We start from the raw sequence: 25499 nt of genomic DNA, 5'->3' as shown, positions 1-25499 counted from the left end.
TTCATGTTTAGGATAATGATCCTATATCTTATCAACTCTTACCAGTCATACTATGATTTAGTGGTGATCAATTAATAATGATCTGATGTTGACTCTTCACCAATGGTCATAGGATCGCATGCATCCAAAATTTTTTATTTCGTTATTTTATTCTGTGAAAATCTGTTTTATTGTTGTCTAATTATCATCGATCATTATGTACTTTTTCCCTAAAAAAAAAAAAATATTTACTTTTATGTTTATATATTTATTTTCCACAAAATAATTATTATGATCCCTAAAAAAAAACACATTTTTTATAATTTAAAGGTTTTAAATTCGATATCTATTCAGATTTCATCTAATTTGATTAGTTTAGACCAACTATTTTTCTATTAATATACCACATATTATAATATCTCTTAAAAAAATAAAAATTTAATTCCAATTTAGATATTTTTTTTTAACATTGAAAAGAAAAATTGTAGGTAATATTCATTATTGTTTTATAATATGTTTAATATTTGATTTGAATGGAATCCTCCAATCAAGATTATCTAATAAAATAACACTATGTTTGGATACAATTATTCCAAATGGGTGATACTTGGATTTTCTTTTAATATAAATCATTAAACAAAAATTAGCTGATTCTTTAATTAATTGTTGTATTCATGAACATGATTAATAACATTTTAATTTAAATCTACTAATTTAAAAAAAAAATCTCAATGAAAAATCATTGCTAAACGATTAAAATGGTAGCAGAGATTCTGCAATCTTTCAAATGGAGTGAATTCAGAACAGCACAGGGAAATGGCCATGTAATAAAAGCACAATACACGAAAGAAGTGCCTGCCATATAAAAGAAGAGGTCATCCGGGTACAACTCGCCATGTCTTCTGGGGGCGTCCAAACAAGTACTTACAGGTCAGCAAGAAGGACATGTCACCATATCATTAATCTTCAGATTAGAATTAGATAGGCCCATCAAAAGCCCATCTATGGTTAAGATCACAGACTTTATTAGGTAATGAGCCAACCACCAAGCCTACAAATAAAAGCTTCACCACCACTAGTTCCAAATTATTGGGCTACGGCGGGCCCTATTCTGACTTAGAACTGTCCGGCCACCGTGAAATTTTAGATTGGGTTGCTGTACTATATTTACATGATTGAATAATTAACGGCTCAGGTAAATTGCCAACCAACAGATTCCCAAAAAATATATATATATAGAAATTTTGAAAAGGATTACTCAAATATGAATTATTATCCTGTTCATGAGCATATAACAGTGGCATCCAATTAATAATTGTTTAAAAGTTTATTTTTAATGGTATATAGCTAAATGTTTATGATCACATTGTTAATTATATCAACATTTGTTTTTAATTAGCACCTTGATGATATATCTTGGTCTGGACTCTGGAGGATTAGCATGAAAAAACTAAAAAACATTGGAAACGTTTGTTTAGCAGAATAAAAACTATAATAAATATGGAAATTTAAATTACATAGCTTTCATAGCTCAGTTGGTTAGAGCACCCGCTTAGTAAGCGGGAGGTCTTGAGTTCGACTCTCAATGAAAGCAATTTTTTTGTTGCAGTTTGGCTTTTTTTTTTTTTTTTTTTCTTTTTGTTGCAGTTTGGCTACAGTGTTGGTTATTGTGTATCAGTGTGGTTTCCAATCTCTTTTGGAGGAAGGTGACAATCTTCGTGGCAGTAAATATGGTTAATTAATGGCATTTTAAATCCGCCTGCTGTGTGTTCTCTTGTTTCATCCATCAAGTCAGTGTGGTTTCCAATCTCTTTTGGAGGAAGGTGACAAACTTCGTGGCAGTAAATATGGTTAATGGCATTTTAAATCCTCCTGCTGTGTGTTCTCTTGTTTCATCCATCAAGTATCAGCTTTCTCTTTTTTCACTCTATTTCGGTTATTCATATTTTCAGAGATGCTAATTTCAGTGCGGATTGGCCAGTATCTTTGGTTTCTTCTACTGGTTTGGGGCTTCATATTCTTGATCGTGCTCCTGATGGTCTTCTTTCTTAGCTTTCTTATGCTATTGCAGGAATAACTTATTCTAAATACCGTAGTCCATAATCTTTTTATTCCGTTTCTTATGTACCAAAAAAAGATTGTTTCAGGATAATACAATATTAACATCATAAACAGTTTAGTTTCAGAAGAAAACATCACATGCAGTTTAACTGACTTATGAATATGTCTCAAACTGTTCCAGCAGGGATTCTTAATCAAGTTCTTTGTCTGGGTACAAAGATGAAGTGCTTCTTTCACTATATAGCCCCAATAACAGAAAAAAAAAAAAAAAAAAAAAAAAAAAAAAAAAAAAAAAAAAAAAAAAAAAAAAAAAAAAAGAGCGATAAGACACGGAAATATTCCTGTCAGCTAAACACAGGACGTGTAAAATAACAAAACGCCTCAATCTTTCTGCCTGAAACTCTAGCATCCGTGCAGGTCGCGCCATCTTAGGTACACAAGCCCTGCTTGGTAGTGTGTATAAGCACCTGCCACAACTAAGATGTGAAAAAGCTGATGACTATGGCCAGCAATGTCAAATTTTCCCGGTTTCCATCTTTCAGGAATTCTAGTAGCATAGATTAACGCTCCAAGCCCATATAAAATCCCCATCAGGATTTCATAACCTGTAGTCTGGAGCGCTTCAGGTTGGTTCCTGTACAGTATCAGCTTATGAAGAATGGGTGCTATACCTGACAAGCCCATTCCAAAGAACAGACCAGCACGAAAACTCCGTAGTTCAGGTTTCTGGAATACTGGAAGGAGGGAGAATATAATAGTGGCAATGCCTAATAATGTTATAAACCCTAAATAAAGGTTGCATAATAAAGGGTTGCACATGAAGGAGTAGTAAACAGGAGGGTAAAAAGAGGTTGCAATAAGAGCAGCAATTCCTGCGTAATCAACTCTGTGGACTATATAAGACATTCTCTCTGAATGGCAGGACAGGAGATGGCATATGCTGCTAGCTAGCAAACAGAACATAGCCCCTGCAAGAAAGGCAAAGAATGGCCATCTTGTGATAGGATGAAACATCAACGGAGCTATCATTTTCGACATGTCATTTTCCGTTCCTTGCTGCTGCATTTGAAATCCAAAGAATATCATAAATAAAAGAACAGGTGGAATTAGAAATGCAGAATCACAATTGACTTTCTTTACCAAAATGCTGTCATTATACATCCGAGTAAACCTCTCAGGCAAGCAATTGGTAAGACGTTCCACAAAATTCCCAGAAAGTGAGGAAAGGAATTCCATACGAAGCAAAGACAACCTTAAATCCTCCTTAAACTTTTGAAGGTCAGGCATATTAGGTAAAGAAGGAAGGCATTTCATTAGGTCTAAATGGATCTTGTGGAAGTCAGTTTTTCGCAGCATGTCAGGCAAATGTTCTGCGACATCTGGAACCTCACTTGCTGTATATACAGTCAAAAAGAGGAAAAGGAAGAACCCAATCAAATGCCTGCAAAAATATATAAACAAATAAATTCTAAATAATAATAACAATAATCAAAATCCATATCAAAGCTAAAACAGTGATTTTCTTTTTCTTGGATATAACCGAATGCTCACGTCCAGACATTAAGAGTCTCATTGTGGATTTTAAAGATGCTAAGAAGGACTTGCTTCAATGGCCATTCTGCGCGGTAATAGCCATGGATAAATTCATTGTCCCTTAAGTACCCTGGCAATGAGTGATATTCAACAAGCTGGTATTTCACTTTCTTCCATAATATATGACCCTTTCCTTCCTTGGAACTGACTTCATTCCCATCTTCGCAATCTAATGGACCATCAATTTTTTCAGATGAAGGAAAAAAGTTCTTGTAACGATTAGGAATCATCTCTGTCACCCAAAATCCGAAACAAATTATAAATTAAGATTCTCGAACAATAATTTTTTTGATATTGTTGATGCGAAAGATATAAATTATTGCTCATTTCACATAACAAATTGCTGGTAGAACATAGAAATTTTATTGAGAAAAAAATTTTTGAACTTTTCAGCAATGATTTTTTGATTAAGGTGATCAAATTTGGTATTAACTCATCAAATTGTGATAAAAAAGGATGTAGGAATTGGACTTTGGGCAGATTCTTTAATTCTTGTTAGAGCAATGTCTAGGAAGGATCAAGATTTGTTTTATGTCGAACCCAAAAAAAAAAAAAAATTGGAATGCAAAATTTTCTGTATTGTTCAGACAAAAATTTTGCTTAGAGCATAGATCATTGAAAAGCTAGATAATTTGTTTTCTTCAACCAAACTTATTATTTGCTCTTTGGGATCAATAATTTCTTCTCTCTTTCCAGACAGGATCATGGAAGACAGGATCAATAATCTCTTCTCTCTTCTCTCTTTCAAGACAGGATCCTGTCTGGTATTGTTATTGACAACATCTATAAACATGTTTAGTAACTTTTAGATCTAAATTAAAGCCTCAAAAACATGAAAGGAGGAAAAAAAAAAAAGAAAAAAGAAAAACAAACAAAGCTCAATTACCAAAATGAAATAAATCTTGCCTTTAAAAAATTTATTTGTTTCAGAGCCTGAACACAAAAATAATCACGAGGCATTATAAAATTAGTCTGACAAAAGGGTCATTCACCATCAGTGAAAAGAATGGTAAAAGAAAATTAAAAAAAAAAAAAGGAGAAAAAGGAATAAATGACATTAAATATGCAAAAGGTAATGTACCTTTGAATGGAAAAAACCAGCCGTCAAGGAAAACCCAGAAGAGATATAACTCTTTTTAAAGGTGGGTTATATTTTAGTTGCAGAGAAAATAGAAGAGAACCCACCCCCAAAAAACAGTCATGCAAGAAAATTCTCTCCAGTTGGAAAATCTTGATGAACCCGGAAAGAAAGAATCCCAACTAAAATACCCTATCTTTGGCATGGACAAATGGCAGTCTCACTCTGTAGAATTTTTATTTGCTGTTATGTTATGGTTTGTTTGGCAATGGGCTTGTATTTATACTAACCATATTGTCCACATTTACAAGATTATCTCAGATTTTCATGCTTCAGTTTGCAAAAATTTAGGAAAAGAACAACACAAACCTTACAATAAAGGAGAAATTTTCGGCAAGAATTTACAGGAACTTTGAAAATGGAAAAAATAGCTGCAAAGTAAACTTTTTTTTTTTAACTTCTTTTTTTTCAGCCATTAAAAGGCAATTAATGAAAGATTAAATGGCTGGGAAAAGTTTATCAAGTCTACAAGGTAATGCATAGAATTCATCAGTTCTAACATCTGAATTGTATAAGCTGAATTTTTCCCACCACTTCAAGCCACTGTCCTTTCTCGTTTCATCATTTTCGCGAAAAAGAGTGAAATCCAGGAAAAATGCAACCAAAGCAGCTACAGTCGCATGGGATGTGAAGATGATAGTCACTATATCGTGAAACTGCAATCCAATGAACAACCAACAATTATGTAAACAAAAAAAATGAAACGCTATAGAAAAGAATATAATGCCAGTCGAGTTACAGAATCTCACCCATCTAGAACCTGTGTAAACATAGCCGCAATTTGATCCTTGTTGATAGTATTCTCTAAAGTATTGCGGTACTGAAATGCCCATGAAGAAAGAAAAGCCAAGGATGAATTTTGTCCTGAAACTATTCAGGTTACAGAACTGGAGAAAACCGAGGCCTGCAGAAGCTGTGTGCAAAATATGTAGGGAAATGTTAGAAAATAAATTTGTTTGTTTATAGGGAAAATGCTGAATCTAGATAGAAAGAGTACAAAATTTTACTTACAGACATAACCAAATAGAACACAATACATAGCTGCTACAATTGGCAGAGGTATAGATGCAAATAGTGCCCCAAATTTTCCTGGTTAAGGAAAAAGGTTAATACAATAAAATGGAAAGAGAGACTAAAATCATACTGACAATTGAGAACAAAAGGAACTTACCAAATATAGAGAAGAAAATCATAAATCCAGCAGATATTTGAATAACTCTTCGGCTTCCTACTTTTGTCAATGCCAACAGACCTGCATTTTCCCTATACAGAGAACAGGTTTTTAATTCTGCTGTAGAATTTAAGGATTTATAGTTAAAACCACTGTTCTTACACTGATGCAGTACATCCTGTCAGACATCCAAAAAAACCATTGAACAACACCCCAATCCCCTGAAATTTTAAAAAGATTCGTTAACCAATGAATAAAGACAACTTAGAAGCTAGAACTAACATGGAAATTACAATGTTTAGCGAACACAATAACAATAAAAGGCATTGTACCAGCCAGCCAGTCCCACGGCTGATGACTGAAGGTGGAACAGGAGTGGCACTTCCATATCTCGCAGTCGCGAAAAATGTGCCCGTGGACTGCAATTCATGGGAATTTGATGTCAAGACTGAAGATTTTCCAATTTCTAATCAGACATTTTTCCTATCTTTTCTAATTCATTATTATTTGTTCCCCCCCCAAAAAAATATACACTTAACTAATATATACCTCAAACAAAGAAACAAAAGCAGCAGCTATCATTGCAAAAGCTTCTCCAGCCTTAAATGTTGGGCTTCCCCACTGAAATGGATAAGGAATATAAATCCTGCACTTAATTACACAACGTGAGAAAATAATATCTATCGTAGAGCTAAAGCAGGTAAAATTATATTGGTTACATGAGACAATAACCAGTTCAGCTATAAGAAAACTATTTATTATATGGTGGCGATATTAGTTATAGTAGAGCCTTACCAAGGTGATGCACTAACAAGTCCTGCACGGTCAGTTCTGCAACTCATTTGAGTTTTTGAAGGCTTATTATCATAAACAGCACTTGCAGTTAGAAGCTGTGCAAACAACCATGAAAGAGCAACAGAGAACAGAACCGCAAACCGATCACATATGGGCCTTTTTGACTTCACATAGTGAGGAAGATACTGCAGAATGTTAATCAGCAAGTCTACATTTTGAGGTTATGTAAAGGAGCCATTGAACAAAAGGAAAATTAAGCACAGGCTAAATTGCTGCTTACCTGTGATATGAAAACCATTGCAAATATTTCTGGAAGCCCAACTTCAACACAGTTTGCCAGCTACAAGGAGAAAAAAAGAGGAGCAAGTCATTTAAAAAAAAAAAATGTCCTTGAAATATTGAACAATTCCACACACTGCTTTTTATTACATTGAGACGAACATTCCAGTTGGTAGTATGAGGTATAACTGAAAATAGAACTAGTGAAAGTATATATATGAAGATCTGGAGCTTCTTACAGTAGGGAAACCAAGGTAATAGAGACCAAGCCCCGTGAAAGTTACATAAGGTACAATAGAAAGAGGGCTAAGAAACCTGGAAAAAACGAAAAACGAAACAGAAAAAATATCCCCATGAATCGAAAATTAACAATGCCAAATGATGATTAGAAGAAGTCAATTAATCCATTCATCAGCAATCAAGCATATGCTACTGTAATAATATTCGAGAAACTTTGAAAAGGAGACCTGACTACATTTCTCCAAAGACCAAAGAAACCCATAACTATTTGGAAACAGCCACTGATGATTAAAGCACCTTGTGTTGCTCTCATTGTTTGTACAAACCTCTGAAAAAAAAAACCCGAAAAGCGCTAAATAGAATCAAATTCATAGATTCAATTAATAAAAAGAAGAGATTTTGAGCAAAAGTGCAAAGCATCACCTCATGGGGATCAATGAACATACTGTTTCTACTGCCTAGGAGAATTGAGGTAGTGGGCATAACATATGCATATGAACCCACAACCACAGACGGAAGCCGGGTGCCAAATAAAGTCTGAAAAAATGTGCTAAATCCTGAAACAAAGAGTAATGTTTGTATTACTCTAGCCTTCTCAGCCTGTGACATATATGGACAGACTCATTAAGTTAAAATTAATGGATTAACATATATGTTATTAATTATAAGGAAAGCAATCAAAATCATGCAAATCAAATTCTTACATCGCCACCGCCCATTAGAGGGACGATCAAGCTTGGTATCAGAACAGTAATACCAAGTGCCAAAAGATAGTGCTGGAACCCCAATAAAATAGCTTCATCTGCACATAAAGAATACCAAATAAATGCAGGTCCATAATAAGAATAATGATAATAAAATAGATAAAACAGAGTACAGACGCCATGGAGGAGGACTGTTTATGCAATATTGAACTCCAGGTAACTGCTCTTTCACTGGATGTGGTTGTAAGTCCTCAGCCTTTTTATTACCACCACCTCCACCACCACCACCACCACCACCACCACCGCCTCCGGCTTGGGCCATGTCTTTTCTCTTAGAGACACTTGACAAAATTAAGAAGAATGTTAAGTAAATAGTATATTGGGCATGGAGAGCTCCAAATTGGCAATGAATCCGCCAACAGACGTTTTTCCATTGCCAGGATACGTGACCGTTACATTTTGGGTATTAACTGTTATTGAGCCGGAAGCTGGCGACCTTAACTGTCAATTATAACATAAGATATTTTTAAATTAATTAAAATTTTTCAATCATAATTGAAGGTCTTAACTGATATTTTTAAATTAATTCAATTTTTTTTATCAATGATCTCAATCATAGTTGGAGGTATCTCTCTGGGAAATTTGAACTCTGCATTACAGTTTCGTTGAGGAGGCAAGATCGTAACCTATCATTAACAATGTTCTACATGATTGTCTAACGGTTTCTGATGCATTTATCAGCGAATGGGCAACGGTTTTACATTTTCTTTCCTGTGTTGAATGGATTTTATTTTACTGAAAGTGTTTCTACATGCTGGCCTCCGGTTGGCTTTAAATCTAGCGCTATGTGATGCCTAGATGTTAGTCCTAATATGAATTTATCCCTTTGAACACAGATTTTGCCTCATGTCCAAATATCATCAGATAAACCTACTGCCAACCAGCGAAACAAATTCAAACATATAAAATTTGTTCTAAATCCCCAATATCATCAAAAATTACAATTAGCCATTCAATGCTGGTATGTCAATAAGTTGACATGCCTTTGTGCATATTTATCATCCATAATAAGTGTCAATGACACGAAACATAACAGCATAATGAAAAACAGGTATCTATACAAGTCTTGATACATTTTGCGGTTTTTTTTTTTTTTTCCTGAACGTTTCAATTGCTTCCACTGTGTTAATTCTTCCTTTCATTCTCTTGATCTTCCACAGTTGCCACCGGACCTGCATGTTAAAATGTTCAAATCAGATCATGCTGTAAATTGAACAGATATTCTTGATGCATCCATGATCAAACATTCAAAAAGAAGCAACAAATCAACTACCATGATTAAGCATTCACAAAAAGTCAACATCTGTTCATGTCATCAAATACTGAGTTCACATAGTGAAGAACTGTTAGTTTTCTAGCATTTGATTTTCCTTAATGAAAAGAATGGAACAAGCAACAATAATATTTCCATACGTATCTAAACATAATGGATGCACCAGTCTTTAAATTACAAAAGTCAAGTTGAACTGAACATCAAGGTTGCTAGAGATTTAGTTTTTCAGCTGTCCCATAGGACAATAAGTCCCTTTGCCTTCGCTTTTTGACTCAAATTTACACCTGTTATAGTAAACCATCCCAACAATTTCAGAGAAGCTATTTGGTGCAGGCGGGATTGTGCTCCCTCATCATTCTAAGCGAATGGGCATGGATCCTATCACATTCTCCCTCCCAGTTCATAATATCACTTCTTTTTTCATTGGTAGAAATAGCAGCCAAAAGGCCCTAACTGTGCAAAGAGCATAACTCCCCCTAGGAGGAACTTGGTAAAAAGCAATCCTAACATTATTGTTACTACAGCACCCACCACCTAGATAGGTTAGCTATTTATATATTTCTATGCAGTTTGCAAGCATTGATACCCTTCCATTTTAAGGACAACAATTCTCTTCTTTGTCTGCAATCCTGGCTGCAGAGTTTCTATATTAACTATATTTGATCCATTAAGTTATAAAAGTAAACATTATACTTCATCTATGACTGTCTATCTATTCTCCAGTTAGTGCAAACTGCAAACTTGACAAATTCAAACACGAGGTATGTAGAGCAGGACTTAGGAGATGTCGTAGAAACCTAGATCTTCAGATAGTACCTAAACGCCAATGCATTCAACTGCTCATTTAGCTGCAACTAGATACTTGTATTCTGCATCATTTGTTAATCCAACTAAGAATACGAATGAACGGATCCATGTCAAAGAAGGATGGATTTGACATTCTTTGGGTCCTACTATACACTTCAGATAGAACTTCTGATAATCCTTGTTTCAGTGTTTCAACAGGAAATTCATCAGACTAAAACATACCACTATACTGAATTAAATATATAATTGCACCTACACGTTCTAACATTTTGAAATGTAAAATTGATGAGCACAGTGACCAATATCTTTCAATTTCGCAACATTGACCTAGATTAAAAAAGAATGTAGCCTTTAGGTAAGAATAATTATACTGAAAGGCATTTCTTTTCTAGAAAAAGTGCATTTACTAGTCAAGCTCCCAATACCCTCCTCATGTATGGAAATCAAATATATTATGTTTTCCTGCTTTCACCTAACAAAGAATTCAAATCACAAATCACAACATGCTTGTATGTAATCCGTAAATTCATTCACTACTATTTGGTCTATGATATTCTGAAGCACCAGACCAAGTAAGATACTGAAGCATGAATTGTATCCTTCTCAAAATACTGTCCAAAATCTCATGATCTAACATACAAGTCAAGCTCAAAACTAATATAGCATCCTTTATCATCCTAGGAACTCAAACACAATTTCTTTCTCCATTTGCTGCAACCTTCGGAAGGTCCATCAAGAACTCTATCCACATCCTAATGTCCAGGGTTAAAAGAATACTCCGACAAAGACTTGAACGAATGTCGTGAACTTGGGTAGCTTCTCCAAAGACATCCAAAATTTTTGCATCAACACCTCTAGTTTGGCTACATTTATTAAAAAAAGAATAAACACAATAGCATGTAAAAAATTGAAAGGTGAAGAAGACAGCTAAAACCATGTAATTCCATTGTCAAAGCTTGTCTGCACATCTAAAAGTAATTGCAAATATAGTTATCTTCCACAGGATATATCAAGTGGAAATATATATGTATCAATCTTTCAGAAGCTATAGTCTTAAACATCATCACTCTTGCAGAAGTTATATTCCTAAACTTCATCACGATATGAATCCCATTCAAATATAGCAGAGTTTTTTTCGATAGCCTTTGTTAAAGTGACACTTGATATAAATCTAATTCTAATGCCAGTTCAAAAGAAGCAATGTAACACAGCCCTAAATAATAGCACAAAGATATGGTTAAATAGCATGCTACCACAATAATCATAATGTTGATGCCAGTGCTACATGGGAAAAGTGTGCAAGGAACAAAGTGAAAGAAAATTATATGCAACCTCATTAAATTATATGCCAATATTGTCAGAAAATGTTGTTTATAATTCTCCATTGGAAGCAAAACTTGCTTGTCATCTATAGATTCTTCTTCAGCTTTTCATTTTGGACAACAAGGTTTAATTGAAAAGGAAAAGCACCCAACAGATAATATCTGCCTAAGACATAGTGACAATCCATCAACCTCCAGATTATCATTTCTAACGCTGGGTGCTCAATAGGATGATAAATATTCAAATAAATTTATTTCATATACCAACAAGACAGCCATTTCAACAAGCAAATGAGCATGGACACAGACACCAAAACTTCACAGACCAGTAATAATTAATGTAAAATCACATAGACATTACCAAGCAAATCGCTACAATGCCGCTGAGTTGCTTGAGCTTTGATCTCCGATACCCTCACCATCATCAGCAACCTTTTCTTTCTTCATCCAATCCACTCCGATACCCTCATCATTATCAGCAACCTGTTCTTTCTTCGCCCAAACCATTCCATCCTGTCTTCCCTTACTAAACCTCCCATAATTTCCTCTATATTGTCCATTAAACCTCCCATAATTTCCTCTATATTGTCCATTAAACTTCCCATAATTTCCTCTATATTGTCCATTAAATCTCCCATAATATTGTCCGGTACGGTGCTTCACACCACTATTATATCCTCTACACTCAACATTCCTGCTATTCGCATTATAACCTCTATACTGACTATTGCTACGATTCACAATCCTATTTTGGGTTTCCAATCTTTCATTCTCTTTTTCTACAGATAGATTCCTAAGCTTTCCTTCAATCTCCACAGTCCCCTCACTCTTCTCCAACACATTCTCATTTTTTCCCGTGATTTTGACTGCAGTGTCCTCAGTCCCCTCCGCCACATTCACAACTTCTCTCTCTATTGTCACTGTCCGGTCTCTCTTCTGAACCACGCTAGTAATTTTCGGCCTAAACTCCAACCTTATATCCCTCCTTCTGTCATGCCTCCTCACCGAAACACTCCCCTCGCTCTTAACTGGCGGAGTGTCTGCCTGGCCCGCCTTTCTTTCCTCCTCTTCTTTTCCCCTAGCTTCTCCATCCTCCATCTTCTCCTTCTCCTTTTTCTGCTGCTTTTGTTTCCAATTGTTACCCCAACCTTTGTTCTTCGTCTCCTTCACGGCACTCTCAATCTCATTTCCTTCAACAAAAGCAGCCACTATTTCGGCCTCATTTTCCTCGGGACAAACATGGCGACCACTTTCCTCCTCTTCTTTTCCCCTAGCTTCTCCATCCTCCATCTTCTCCTTCTCCTTTTTCTGCTGCTTTTGTTTCCAATTGTTACCCCAACCTTTGTTCTTCGTCTCCTTCACGGCACTCTCAATCTCATTTCCTTCAACAAAAGCAGCCACTATTTCGGCCTCATTTTCCTCGGGACAAACATGGCGACCACTTTTCTTCGAATTCTGATTTCCCCGCCTATAATTCCACCTCCGATTCCTTTGGCCGTTTTTGAGCAGCCGAGCTTGAGTGTTTCGCTCTTTTTTTTCTTCATTTTCTCGTCGTAGGAGCTTTTGCTCGTTGCCTTTTTCTTCTTCTTCTTTCTCCCTTTGCTTTCGCTGCTGCTCTTTAACCCAGCGTTCTTGAAGCTCTAGAAGAGTCACGTAATTTGAAGGAATATCTGCGGGCAGTTTCCTGTCACCCATTGAAGAGGGCTAAAAAGAGAGGAAAATTTTAAGACATTAGCGAGCAAGTAATTTGTCGATGATGGTAGAATGGAATTTTATGTGCTAATATATATCAGTCTTCAGTGCTCACAATTTCCTTCTTCCCTTGGTGAGGAAGGCGATGTGACATGTGAGCTTTATTTTACTTTTTATATTACATTTAAATTAAAATATAATTAATAAATCATTATTCATATTACAAATATTAAATATATCTTAAATTAAATAGTACTACTTTATTAGATTCGCAGATCATTGACTCAGATATTAGGTTTCTCAATCAAGCTGGGTCTAACGAGGCCCAAAAGCATCATGGAGCTTTGAGGGTTAAGCTTCGATGAATGGATCGCCTTGTACAAATTACCATCCGTACGGAGCTTTGAGGCTTGCGCTTGCATTGATGGAGCCTTGTCCGAATTGTAACGGCCCATCAGTTTCCGCGCTATCAACGGTACTGCAGCCTTTGTCGTTTTCTCAGCGATGATTCCAGATAGTCGAACGACAGGTAGTGTACCTACCCTCGAGTTGGAAAAAACAAAAGCGTGCAATAGGCTATTTATCGAACTGTAATCACTCTTTTTCTCAATATTCTTCCACTCTTTGTATTTTATCTATATTGAAAAACAAAGTCCTAATAATCTCTGTCAACAAAACCCTAATTTTGGCAGACATTTACCAATATTCCCATTCTAAATCCTTATGCTTATGATGTATTTGAGAAATAAAAAAATCTTGTGACCAAAAACATTAAAACTCTCATCAAACGAAAACTTTAAAACTATAAAATAATATATGTTCAATCTCTGTTATTAAAACCTCTGAAACTGAACAACCCATTCCCTCCACAATTTCACTAGCTAGTAGCTAATAATTATAAACAATGATGAGACTCACCAATTTGTTATTTCAGGAAATTTTAGTAGGTTGAATTCCAATTTGTAAGCTTTTTAAATTATTATTGAATTGAAAAAATAAAAGTTGAGAATTTAAATAGTTCGAAGCTTTGAGTTAAATTAAACATCAATGTGATAATATTCAATTGGAGCCACTCCAGACTCTAATTGTTTATTTAAGTTTTTATATTTTGAAAAATATTTTTATATTATAATACTATTAAAATCAATTTATTTAAACTATAATTTAAAATTAATAAATTATTTTACTTCAAAATTTATCTAATTAAACCAACCTAAATCAAGTGTATTTTGATGATTTTGAATCATTTAACTTTATATTACATCAAACTGATGTCTAAATACAAATCATTTATCCTCAATTTATTAGTGTGGTTGATTTTAAATGTTTGATTTTGCTAAACCATCAATGTGTATGGACAAATAAAGTTATTATTTACAGAATATTTGAAAGTATTACGAAATAATTTTTTTCTAAAATTTTAGATTATAAAATTATAGCTTCATGTGCCAATATTTTTAATATATTAAATTAATATTTATTATTTACACTTAGGCTTTTTTATTAATATATTTGAAATAATTTTTTATTTTATCAAATTGAATTTACATATTCTTTATCTAATAACTAATGTATACCTTATTTTGGTATATAATAAAATTTATTATTTTATCTAATAAAATATTTGAATAAAAAATTAGCGTAACCATTTTATTTTCTAAAAAAATATAATTAAAATCCTTAAAGATATTGTATTCTCCATATTTAAAATATACATTACCTATCATATAATATCATTTTTTATTCCTACAATAAAATTTAAATTTAAATTATAAATTAATATAACCAATCAAAATTAATTTATTTTTTACTTTTTAACTAATAAAAATAAAATTTTTAAAAATAGTATTCTTACCATATTTAATATATATCTAATTTAGTATATAATATATTTTTTTTATTTTATAAAATGAAATTTAAATTTAATAAAAAATTAATAACCAATTAAAATTAACTTACCTTTGTTTTTTTTAATAAATAAAATTAAAATCCCTAACGATCTTATGTCCTTAACATATTTAATATGTACTTTATTTAGCAAATATAATTTTTCATGTTATTAAATATAAATTATTTAAATAAAAAATTAATATTACAAGTCATAATTAAATTATCTTTATTTTTTCTATCAATAAAATTAAATTCCCAATTATGCTATATCCATACCATATTTATAATATAAATTATTTAGTATATATAATTTTTTATTTCATTCATTAGAAATTACATTTAAATAGAAAATTAATATTAGAAGCTAAGATCAAATTATTTTTATTTTTTTGTCAATAAAATTAAAATCTGTAATGACGATATATTCTTACTGTTTTTAATATGTACCTTATTTAGTGTATAATATATTTTCTTACTTTATCTAATAAAATTTAAATTTAAATAAAAAATTAATATAATGAATCAAAATTATATTATTTTTATCAAACTTTTTTTGTTTAAAAATTATTCTCCACGTCCTCATAATTTTTATCCTAGTTCGATTTGTACTCAGATAATAAAACAAATGTAGTTAAACTCATAAAACAAATGTAGTTAAACTCATAATATATTTTCGATTCGTACTATATTTAATAAAATATTTTTTATTTTTCTAATAAAATTTAGATAATAAAAACTAATATAATCAATTAATTATTTTTATTTTTCAACAAATAAAATTAAAATGTTTAAAGATATTATATTGTTACTATATTTAATATATACCTTATTTAATATATAAAATAATTTTTTATTGCATTCAATAAAATTTAAATTTAAATAAAAATTTAACCAATTAAAATTAAAATTTACATCTATGTTTCTAATCAATAAAATCGAAATCCTTCAAGATATTTTTTTCAATTAATGAAATTAGTAGAAACATTTTTAACAATTTCTTTATTCCGAGTTATATAATATTATTAAAAAATATAAAATATTACCAACTAACCGGTATAAAAATCGGAATTATTGTTTTGAAATCCAACTATACGTCATAGAGAAATCGTTTAGAATGGTAGGTAGAAGTACACGGTGATGATGTGGCAAGGAGCAAAAGCACCGCAACGGCGCTAATAGGGAAAAAGGAGCGCGCTTCACAAAGGGCAGACATCACGTTTTAGCAGCTTCTTAACTGGAAAAGCCACGTGTAAATATTTCATGCATTCACAGACTAGTAGTCAGTTTGTACCTCCCAACGCAACGCTCACTCGCCCTCCAATCACATTCCAACTCATCCCTTTGCATGCAGTCTAAAATATATCAGCGCTCGACATATGTAGGATAGCCAAAAATAACCGCTCAAGTACTAAGGGCATTGTGGTAAAACCAATTAGAAAACAAAAACGACCAAGCCAATCCTGATAGGTGTATCCACGCATGGAAGCCAAGTCCACACGCGTTGCAACGACAGACCCTTTTTGATTGGCTGTGTGACAGGCAAAGCTCAGTCTCCAGATATTAGAGAGAGAAACTGGACCCAACTGGACTGGCTGGTGGGCTCAGTTGTCAAAACCATTGTCTATCCATTCAATATGTGTTAACATGCATGGACCCACTGCCATGCCCAAATCCCACGTGTCTCCATCTCTCGAACACGTACCCACCGTACTCTTACCACGTGTCATTCGCTCCTCCCTCCTTGCTTCATGGCTGCCCTTTCCTTATTGGCTATATCTTACCCTTAAAACCCTCACCTCAACAAATCATCCCTTTCTAACTATTCCTTCCACCTCTCTTCTTCTTCTTCTTCTTTCATCTTAATTCTCTGCCAATTACATAATCCCTTCACCCATTTTATACCATGAGCGCAGCTTGACAAGAAACTAACCAGCCACCATGCTCAAGACACTCAGTCCTTACTCTACAACAGCAAAAACTGCTGAAATCATGTCTAGGTACAGGCCCATTGCACCAAAGCCTGAGCCTCCTGCCAACTCTTTGGGTGAAAGCTCTTCAATGTCTCAGAAAATTAGGCAATCTCCTTACCTTAGGAATCTCTGGCCTCAGTTGCAAGCCAGGCCCACTAGAACAAGAAAGAGAGGGAGAGCTGCTATTTCTCCTCCTACCATCAAAAGACCAAGAACAACTCATTTTCTTGGTCTTTCCTCTCCTGGTCATTTAATAACCTCTGCTAGAGATCTCTCCTTGCGGGGTTTTGCTCATGGGATTTCTCAGCTTCCTGTTGCCAATCTTGCTGGGGTTAACAGCACTTGCTTGGAAAATCCAGTCACCACCTCTTCAGATTTGGTTACGCTTTCTCTTCTTCCGTGTCAACCTTCGGTTCCTGCCGTTGCACCCGAAATCAGTTGCATGGAACGACGCGGAGAGAAAAAGGTAATTGATTTGAATATTGTAGCTGAAATCCCAGAAGATAAAGACCTCTTGCAGCAACTGCAAGAACCACCTGCTAGCTTAACAAATGTTATAGCACCTCAGCCAATTAGGCCAGTTGGCTCCAGGATAAGCGTTGGGTGCATAACAGAAGACCCAAACTTAGCCCCTTCACTGGAACTTCCAAAGAAGCCAGGGGAGGTTGAAGAAGAAGTTGAATCTGAGGCCTTGCCAGCTGTGATATCCGACTCCAACTACAAAGTGAGGCTAGCAAATTCTGCTTACAAAGAAATGGTGGGTCAACCAGAATGTTTATGGCTCGACTCGATGATCACAGGTGATGGTCGGTTCGTGGGTGGCTCATGCAAAAGGATTTGTGGAGAAGTTATGCTGAATCTTGATGGTTCAAGAGTGCCAGTTTCATCAAATGGGTTCTCATGCTGGGTGAGAATAGAGTGGGGACATGAAGGGAAGAAGAAAGCAATCAATTCTTTTTGTGATGTTATCAGATTGTCCTGCGAGTCGAAGGATTATCTCTACATTTGGAGGTTCCACACTCAAAGCAGGGAGGTTCTCAAACCGGCAGGACCACCACCGCCACCAATGTCTGAATATTCAACTGTGCACTAGAAAAGCTCCTTATTTTCTACCTTGTATACATATTAAGACATCAAGTAATGTACAGTATGACATCAAGTGATGCATAGTTTTCTTTAGCTTTTCAGTTAAAAGTCAAGATGTTTATAAGATATTTGGTTCTCTTGTCCCTCTCTTGGGGCAACGGTTGGTTTCGGTTGTTGTCTGTTGTTGTATGTCAGAAATCTCACGCAGCAAAGAGAATTTTATATACATATACAAAAAATGTTCATTGCTTTTCTTGGCAGAAGCAAGCAGACGGGTACATTTACAACTACACAGCAAAGTATAAATGCGAATATAAGCTTGGGCAAGTAGGAATACAGAAGAAAGATCGATTCTTTTTATTTTAAAGCATGAATTCTGGATGGTAATAGTTGCACCACGTTAATTATCCTCGTTCTTTGCTGGGCCCTTCCACTTGAAGTTGTCAGCATATGACTTGGGCTGGAAATAGGGGGAAAAGAAAAACAGGAGTAAATTTAAATACAATAAGCAAACGACAAAACACAATTTGTAGTGGGCTAAAATTCAAATCAGTTATTTTTACAAACAGAATGCCAAACCTGACTCTGATTAGCAGGCAGGGGAAGAATGTACACGCTGGATCCTTTGTATTTCTTACACTATCAACTGATACCTCACATAAGAAGAAAACGAAATGAAATCCAATTTGCCCTCTTGAACTTGTTATTCAGAAAAAAAAGGTACTACAAAGTAAATCTTTTGGTCCAATTTACCCTTACAGTTATAATTCACGCATAATTTACCAAAACACCCCTCTAAACTTGCTCAAATTCTCACGAGATTTTTTTTTTTTTGGCGGATAACAAATTCAAAGGGGCAAATTGGATTTTAGTTCTTTTAAAAAAAAGGGCCGACTCTTGAGATTTGTAATCCCAATAACAAAAATTCACGGAAATTTGCTTTGCAGTCGAGAGTCAATATTAGGCCTATTTGGGACATCAGAAAAGCTTCAAGTCCCCATTTTAACAAATCTTGTCACAAAATAATCAATATTGGTTAGCCGTTGGTTCAATCCTCTAACTTCAGCATTTAGTACTTAAAAGGCGTATTCATGCTATTATTTTGTGGTATTTCTTTTACTAATCCTCGCGAGTTTCCCTGTCAAATTATTTCTCGTTTTCTTTCCTCAATTCCATGTCTGCATAAAACGTTTCAGCTAAAGCTAAATGAACTAACCTAATTGTAATTTCTAAATAAAGCAACTCATCCATTTCTGAAAAAATCCAAAATATTGAAATCTCAAACCTTCAAAAGAGGTGTATGCGGCTTCTTGACCTGCACAAGAATTGAAGTTATACAACATGGAGATCAGTAAATTGAAAACATGCTATATTACTTAATTATGGTACCCTATTCAAAAACAAATACGAAAATGAAAAATGTGCTGTCTGTTTGATTGTACAGAACTCATGTGAACCAGTTCAAATATATTCTAATCCATATAGAACAAGGCTTATGTTTTCTTTCACAACTGAACTTAATAATGCAAGTATATAGAAGTGAATTATCTGGACTGATCAACAGAGTCAAAATATCTAGGAGACAAATTTGTGGCATTTTCAACATATACAAGAAAAACCACCGCCAAAATGTAGCTGATTTCTATAAAAAGAAAAAATCGAGCTGTTCATCTCGAGTAGTTGTTAGAGGATTATACTAAGTTACCAACTATAACAGGCACAGGCACTACTAAGAGAAAGATAATGGTCAAGCAGATTCATATGCATCAGCAAAACAGAACTACTGAGGCACATACCACATATTCCCAACCGTGTTTTTCAGCAAATGCCTTGGCAGCTTCTTCACTATCAAAACTGAGTCCTGCCTCACCAACATTGGCATATGGATCTCCTGTAGATGTCCAACCCATCAATGGATTTTCCCACCTGCACAAAATGCCAACCAGAGCATTATGGTTTTTAAAATCTCCAATAATTTCACCATAAACCACAAATATTCCACCCTGTATCCTTGTGCATTAGTTCTGAAATGCTTTCAATGTGATTAAGCACCCTTCTTTGAATATCGGCATGCTTCCAATCATTAGAGAATAATGAACGATGCGAACTCCATGCTCTATGTTATATATATGGAAAATTAGGTCATTCATGAATAGAGTCAACCCATCATACAACGTATTACAAATCCAAGCCTAAACTCAAAATCTAGGTCTTAAGATTAAAGGAGCTACTAGGTTTAAAGAATGTCTCAAAATCTTTGCACAGGTGGTGTGGAATAGAAAAATTAAATGGATTTTTTTTAAGAATGCTTTTGACAGACCTCAAAAACCTTTATAAAGATTTATTAAAAGGAAAGAAAATAATTTGACTGCTAAATTGACCAAACATACTTTTGTGTAGACAAAAAATTAATTTTCCATCTCCCAACTTTCCCTGAGCCCTGTTGTGTTGCAGTTCGAGCAGGTGAATAAATAATTACCTGGCATTCATAATTGGAAAAAAAAGGTCATCAAACATGAAAGGAAAACAATCAAATGGCCTAGGAAAGAAGATGTTAAGCAACTAACAAAAGGCATGACAAGGTTCTAAACCTGTGTGGACCAATTGACACCAGCTGGACAGAACTATTATTTTCTCTCAACACTAGTAGATTGCCGATTATATTATGTTATATCCATTCCAACCTTAATTTGACTGGAGAATTAGCTAATGATGATAAGAACAAGCATCAATTAGAAACTAGTCAGGCCACATTCTTTTCTTCTCTCAGACTCACAAAAGTGCTAAATCCATAATTCCAGAGAAGAAGGTCAAGCATAACACACATGGCTCATCCAACACCACAACATTGATCTTAGGTTCATGAAGACCTTAGTAAAGGAAATTTTAATTTAGAGAGAACTATATAATTGATGTTTGAACTTTGCTAGTTTTTCTATTTTAGTGTATAATGTGTTTCTTTTATCACTTAAGTGGCTGAATTGACAAACTCGTTTTTTAAGTAAGTGCATTTAGTCAAAATATTTTTTTCTGAAAATTAGAATAAATCAATAAATAATATTGAACATTATCCATTTAAATCATCTCACATTTTTCATTCCTAAGATTTTTTTATTGTCCTATTTCTCTTTCTTTTTAGAAAAAAATTCTCAATAATTTTCTTTACATTCTAAAACAAAATCAACAAAAATGAGAGAGAATAAAATGAGAGAAAAAGGTAATAATCTAGAGAAATGAATAAAGTGAAGGAGTGGAGTAAAATATACGATTTTAATTTTTAAGCCAAAAAAATCAGCCAGATATGCACTTAATTCTAAAAAATTTATTAGTTCAAACACTTGATTGATAAAAATTAAAGTTGAGACATTGAACTAATAAAAAAAAAAAAAAGAAAGTTTAAATCAGAAAATAAGAGAATTGATGTTGAAATGCAAGAATGGAATCGCAGCTGTCACTAAACAAGAGTTATCACTTCATAGCCTAAGTACCATGACTTATTGCTCAACAATCACAAATTAGTTACCACTTAATGACGATATAAGAAGTTAAATTTCATGATCATTGATTTCTGATTTCCATTCTCAGTCCAAAAATCCTTAATTTTTCATCTATATCTCTATTCCCAATTCCTCAAGTCTATATAAAAGCTATGCAGATAAGCAGATGTATACGATTAACAAAAACCCTAAGCACCCAAAGAATTCAATTTCATTTCTCCATTATAAAGCAGTAAAGAATAATAAATTATACAATGAGACACGAATCTTTCAAATACAAAACTGAAGGTGGCGTACTCTTCTTCGGAGGTGTTCCTCGGGTATCCCAGAGACTATGCCGACCTCGCCGGGTTTAACCTCCACCAAAGCATCCGAAGAAAACCATCTCCCACAACATGCAAGTGTCGATCGATTAGCTCGAGCAAGTTTTAGAGTGCCTCGCTGCAGAGAACTCGCCATTCTCTAAAAGGGTCCAATAACCAGGTTCCTCCACAATAATGGCGGTTTCTTCTTCAATAAGCCGTTGGATTCTCGGAGAGTGATAGGAGAATTACAGACATGGAAAATCAAAACACCAGAAGTTTCGCACTTTCGCTGGTTACTGGTGATTTTGATTTTCTTTTAAATCTGTGCCAATAAATTATATTATTAGTTTGGGCCCATTGTTCAAAACTAGGACGGGATTCGAGCTTCCAATTTGAAAATTTTATATTGGGCCTCCATTTCTCTATGGGTCGCATACCTTAAGCCCAATACTTACGTATAAATGACAGAGTCAGGAATCGGGGACGTTTTCTGTGCGTCCGTCGTTAGTGTTTGGATTTGTCTATGCGCCGCAAGAAAGTTTAGATCACAAACCGGCTGTACATGTGCTTTGCTTCTTAGGATCATTGTCTGCTCATTTGTCAGCTTTCCAGAATCCAATGCCATTTGTTCTTAGTTTGAATCGAAAGACCTCTTCCTCTTTCACTCCCTGTCTTGTTATGCTTGCCAGACTAATAATACAGCCCAAACACCCGCCCAGATACCGGTTATACAAATCCGCTGCTCCCCTTTCAATTTTCCAAAAGTTTGGATATCAATGGCGTCCCAAGAAAACGACTTGAAGCTTTCTACGCTGGAGTTGGCATGCTCGGATTTGAAATCCATCCTTCAAGCATCCAACAAAATGGAAGAAAGCCTAGAAAAGATGGATAATAGATTTATTATTATAGATGAAAGTCTATCAACAGCATCAAAAAGAGTAGCTCCTTTGCATTCTTTAGCCATCACTGCAAAAGCTTTAGAAACCAGAATTAACAGAGCTATCTCTCCTGCTCTTGCTCTTCTCAATACTTTTCAGCTCTCTGAGTCTCTGCAGAGCGAGATTCTTGACGTTTACTCTAAATTATCCACCTCGGAAAAGCCAAAGAAACGGCGAAAGCTCTTGCTTAGATACGTTGATTGTGTGGATAGGCTAAACGCAGCTATAAACGCAATTAGCCAAGATGGGGAACCGGTGATTCAGAAGCTACAAGAGGTAGTGGAGTTCTTGAGCAGGACTAAAGCAACGGATCAGTATAGGGCTCATAGGTTGAGAGAGGCTCTGGTTACGCTTAAGGCTCTTTTTGAGACTGAGGTTGATGCTATGAAATTTGATGGATTGCTTGATCAGGCTTTGCTCAATTTACAAGACCAGTATGAAGGTATGTTGCAGCAATTAAAGCACCAAAATATTGGCGAGTCAAATGGGGAAGATGAAGCTGATCGAATAGCCAATTCTGATCTGGGTACGGAGCAGGAGATTGAAGTTCTCAGTAGAATTTCAGAAACTCTAGCTGCTAACGATTGTTTGGATATATGCATTGATATCTTCGTCAAGGTATGATATAGATTCAAAGTTTTAATATATATATATATATATATATATATATATATATATATATATATATATATATATATATATATATTCTTTTCCCCTTTAATATTGCATCCACCATTATATTATTTGCTTAAAATAGTAAGTAAAACAATTTTAAAATTGGTCTAGTAGCTATCTGGTCAATAGTACAGAAGATTTTAAGAATTCAAAACCTATTAGTTGAATTCTCAGGAGATTAGTGTGGAGTGGGAAAGGTAAAGTAGCAATAAGAGTGCTATTGAGATATATGATAAAAAAAAATATATAGCTAGTATTATATATGCTTGTTCTTGTTCAATAGGTAAGATAAAGTAGCAATAAGAGTGCTATTGAGATATATGCTAAAAAAAATATATAGCTAGTATTATATATGCTTGTTCTTGTTCAATAGGTAAGATATAGAAGAGCAGCAAAAGCGTTAATGCGGCTGAACCCAGATTATTTGAGAAAATACGCACCTGAAGAAATAGACGAAATGGAGTGGGAAAATTTAGAGACATCCATAAGCCTTTGGATCCAACACTTTCAACTTGCAGTTAAATCAGTTTTTCAATCTGAAAAGAAACTCAGCAACCAAATTCTTGGAGGAGTGATGGAGGGAGCTGTCTGGTTAGAATGTTTTATCAAGATTGCAGACAAAATCATGGCAGTCTTTTTTCGATTTGGAGAAGGCGTTGCAAGGAGCAGTAAAGAGCCCCAAAAGCTTTTCAAGCTTCTTGACATGTTCGACTCTTTAGAAAAGCTTAAAACAGAATTCTCAGAAATCTTTGAAGGTGAAGCTGGAGCTGATTTTTGTGCAAGATTTAGAGAGCTAGAAAAACTTCTTGTTCACGCTTCAAGCAAAGTCTTTTGGGAGTTTGGCCTCAAAATTGAAGGAAATTCCGATGGTTTACCTCCAGCAGAAGACGGTTCAGTCCCGAAACTTGTGAGATATGCCATTAATTATCTCAAGTACTTGGCCACTGAAAATTACAGTACATCTATGGCTAAAGTTCTTCGCACAGAACATATATGGAAAGTTGGCATCTTATCAAAACCCGAAACGGATGAAAATTTGCTCAAAGATGCCATTATCAATATCATGGAAGCAATTAAAAGAAACATCGAGTCAAAAAGATCGCGTTACCAAGACAAAATTTTGCCTCACTTATTTGCTATGAACATATATTGGTATATTTACATGAGAACAAGAAACACGGAGCTTGGGAAGCTATTAGGAGAGCAATACATGAAAAACAAGTATAAAGTTGTTGCAGAGGAATCAGCTTACATGTATCAAAAGCAAGCTTGGGGAGGTCTTGTAAGATTACTGGAAATAAAGGAAGATATAAATATACAGAACAGAATTATCAATGAGAATATTGCAAATTCTGTCAGAGGAAAAATGGAGTCTTTCTTGAAGGGTTTTGAAGAGATTGTACAAAGGCATAAAGGGTCTATTTATATAATTTCTGATGATGATTTGAGAGAGCAGATTGGAGATGCGACTGTCAAGTTAATTGTTCCTGCTTATACAAAGTTCTTGAACAAGTATGCAAGTGTTTTGGAATTGGAATACGTTGATGAATCATGCGTTAGTCCTGAGATTATAAAGCGGTTGTTGGGACAAATTTTTTTCTACGGTGGTGATTGGATTAGTCATGGGAAGTTTAAGCGTAGGGATTCAAAGGATCGAACATCTGGAGCGAGCTCGGTGTCTGCTGGTTAATTATTTGGAATTTCTTCTACCATGATCTCTGGCCATAATGTATTGTAAACGACTGAAATTACTTATAAACGACAAGTTTTTATTTAAATATGAATTCAAAACAGCTTGTGTGGAAAAGTAAATCCAACTTATTAGAAAGTTCAATTATTAAGGGAAATTATTACTCATTTCGTCTGAAAAAATAGGTTTATTTTTATTTTATACATTTTGAAAAATAATTAATATCATTCAAATTATAAATTTAATTAAATAATTCATAAAAAATTATCGGTTTTATTAATTATTAATGAATTTAATCAGTTACTCTATAAAAATAAAATTTATCGGGCATGGG

The 25499-nt window shown here is 34.4% G+C and overlaps 6 protein-coding genes and 1 non-coding gene across 10 annotated transcripts; 3 read left to right on the top strand and 4 right to left on the bottom strand.

The window, feature by feature from the left end:
- The first annotated feature begins 1499 nt into the window (after nucleotides 1-1499).
- On the top strand, nucleotides 1500-1573 carry TRNAT-AGU (transfer RNA threonine (anticodon AGU)). Its single transcript has one exon. It is a non-coding gene; the product is annotated as a tRNA-Thr (tRNA).
- A 519-nt stretch (nucleotides 1574-2092) lies between these two features.
- Nucleotides 2093-4944, bottom strand: LOC105631007 (heptahelical transmembrane protein 4). Of its 2 annotated transcripts, none has more exons than XM_037637521.2 (4): nucleotides 4715-4944; nucleotides 3592-3865; nucleotides 3181-3481; nucleotides 2093-3096 (listed from the first exon to the last, which is right to left on the bottom strand). In XM_037637521.2, the coding sequence occupies exons 2-4, from the start codon at nucleotides 3861-3863 to the stop codon at nucleotides 2443-2445; spliced, it is 1227 nt and encodes a 408-aa protein (XP_037493449.1). In that variant the 5' UTR covers nucleotides 3864-3865; nucleotides 4715-4944; the 3' UTR covers nucleotides 2093-2442. The 2 variants fall into 2 exon arrangements, with proteins under 2 accessions (XP_037493449.1, XP_020533737.1); XM_020678078.3 differs by having other exon boundaries at nucleotides 2096-3099.
- Nucleotides 4945-5105: 161 nt separating this feature from the next.
- On the bottom strand, nucleotides 5106-8410 carry LOC105630833 (putative nucleobase-ascorbate transporter 10). The gene is made up of 14 exons (XM_012212813.4): nucleotides 8138-8410; nucleotides 7961-8058; nucleotides 7680-7856; nucleotides 7484-7584; nucleotides 7256-7331; nucleotides 7018-7077; nucleotides 6738-6922; nucleotides 6492-6588; nucleotides 6275-6361; nucleotides 6105-6163; nucleotides 5943-6034; nucleotides 5783-5860; nucleotides 5521-5684; nucleotides 5106-5427 (listed from the first exon to the last, which is right to left on the bottom strand). Exons 1-14 carry the CDS (start codon nucleotides 8280-8282, stop codon nucleotides 5209-5211), a joined length of 1638 nt encoding a protein of 545 aa, XP_012068203.1. The 5' UTR covers nucleotides 8283-8410; the 3' UTR covers nucleotides 5106-5208.
- A 538-nt stretch (nucleotides 8411-8948) lies between these two features.
- Nucleotides 8949-13263, bottom strand: LOC105630834 (uncharacterized). Of its 2 annotated transcripts, none has more exons than XM_089726266.1 (2): nucleotides 11784-13262; nucleotides 8949-9192 (listed from the first exon to the last, which is right to left on the bottom strand). In XM_089726266.1, the coding sequence occupies exon 1, from the start codon at nucleotides 13115-13117 to the stop codon at nucleotides 11795-11797; it is 1323 nt and encodes a 440-aa protein (XP_089582392.1). In that variant the 5' UTR covers nucleotides 13118-13262; the 3' UTR covers nucleotides 8949-9192; nucleotides 11784-11794. The 2 variants fall into 2 exon arrangements, with proteins under 2 accessions (XP_089582392.1, XP_089582393.1); XM_089726267.1 differs by having other exon boundaries at nucleotides 9095-10963; nucleotides 11784-13263.
- A 3564-nt stretch (nucleotides 13264-16827) lies between these two features.
- Nucleotides 16828-18186, top strand: LOC105630835 (uncharacterized). The gene has a single exon (XM_012212816.4). It carries the CDS (start codon nucleotides 16943-16945, stop codon nucleotides 18065-18067), a length of 1125 nt encoding a protein of 374 aa, XP_012068206.1. The 5' UTR covers nucleotides 16828-16942; the 3' UTR covers nucleotides 18068-18186.
- Nucleotides 18187-18260: 74 nt separating this feature from the next.
- LOC105630836 (NADH dehydrogenase [ubiquinone] iron-sulfur protein 4, mitochondrial) lies at nucleotides 18261-22175 on the bottom strand. Of its 2 annotated transcripts, XR_002284029.3 has the most exons (6): nucleotides 21855-22175; nucleotides 20451-20539; nucleotides 19857-19986; nucleotides 19346-19375; nucleotides 18640-18706; nucleotides 18261-18520 (listed from the first exon to the last, which is right to left on the bottom strand). XR_002284029.3 is itself a non-coding variant. In XM_012212817.4 (5 exons), the coding sequence occupies exons 1-5, from the start codon at nucleotides 22014-22016 to the stop codon at nucleotides 18461-18463; spliced, it is 471 nt and encodes a 156-aa protein (XP_012068207.1). In that variant the 5' UTR covers nucleotides 22017-22174; the 3' UTR covers nucleotides 18261-18460. The 2 variants fall into 2 exon arrangements, 1 of the variants encoding a protein (XP_012068207.1); XM_012212817.4 differs by lacking the exon at nucleotides 18640-18706 and having other exon boundaries at nucleotides 21855-22174.
- A 183-nt stretch (nucleotides 22176-22358) lies between these two features.
- LOC105630837 (exocyst complex component EXO70I) lies at nucleotides 22359-25253 on the top strand. The gene is made up of 2 exons (XM_012212818.4): nucleotides 22359-23418; nucleotides 23849-25253. The coding sequence occupies exons 1-2, from the start codon at nucleotides 22639-22641 to the stop codon at nucleotides 25163-25165; spliced, it is 2097 nt and encodes a 698-aa protein (XP_012068208.1). The 5' UTR covers nucleotides 22359-22638; the 3' UTR covers nucleotides 25166-25253.
- The last annotated feature ends 246 nt before the right edge of the window (nucleotides 25254-25499 follow it).

The sequence above is a fragment of the Jatropha curcas genome, chromosome 9 (genome assembly GCF_041381405.1).
Source record: "Jatropha curcas cultivar XTBG-Jc1 chromosome 9, XTBG_Jcur_1.0, whole genome shotgun sequence".
NCBI lineage: Eukaryota > Viridiplantae > Streptophyta > Magnoliopsida > Malpighiales > Euphorbiaceae > Jatropha > Jatropha curcas.
The sequence above is the reverse complement of the archived record's forward strand: the minus strand, read 5'-3'. Positions and strand labels throughout refer to the sequence as shown.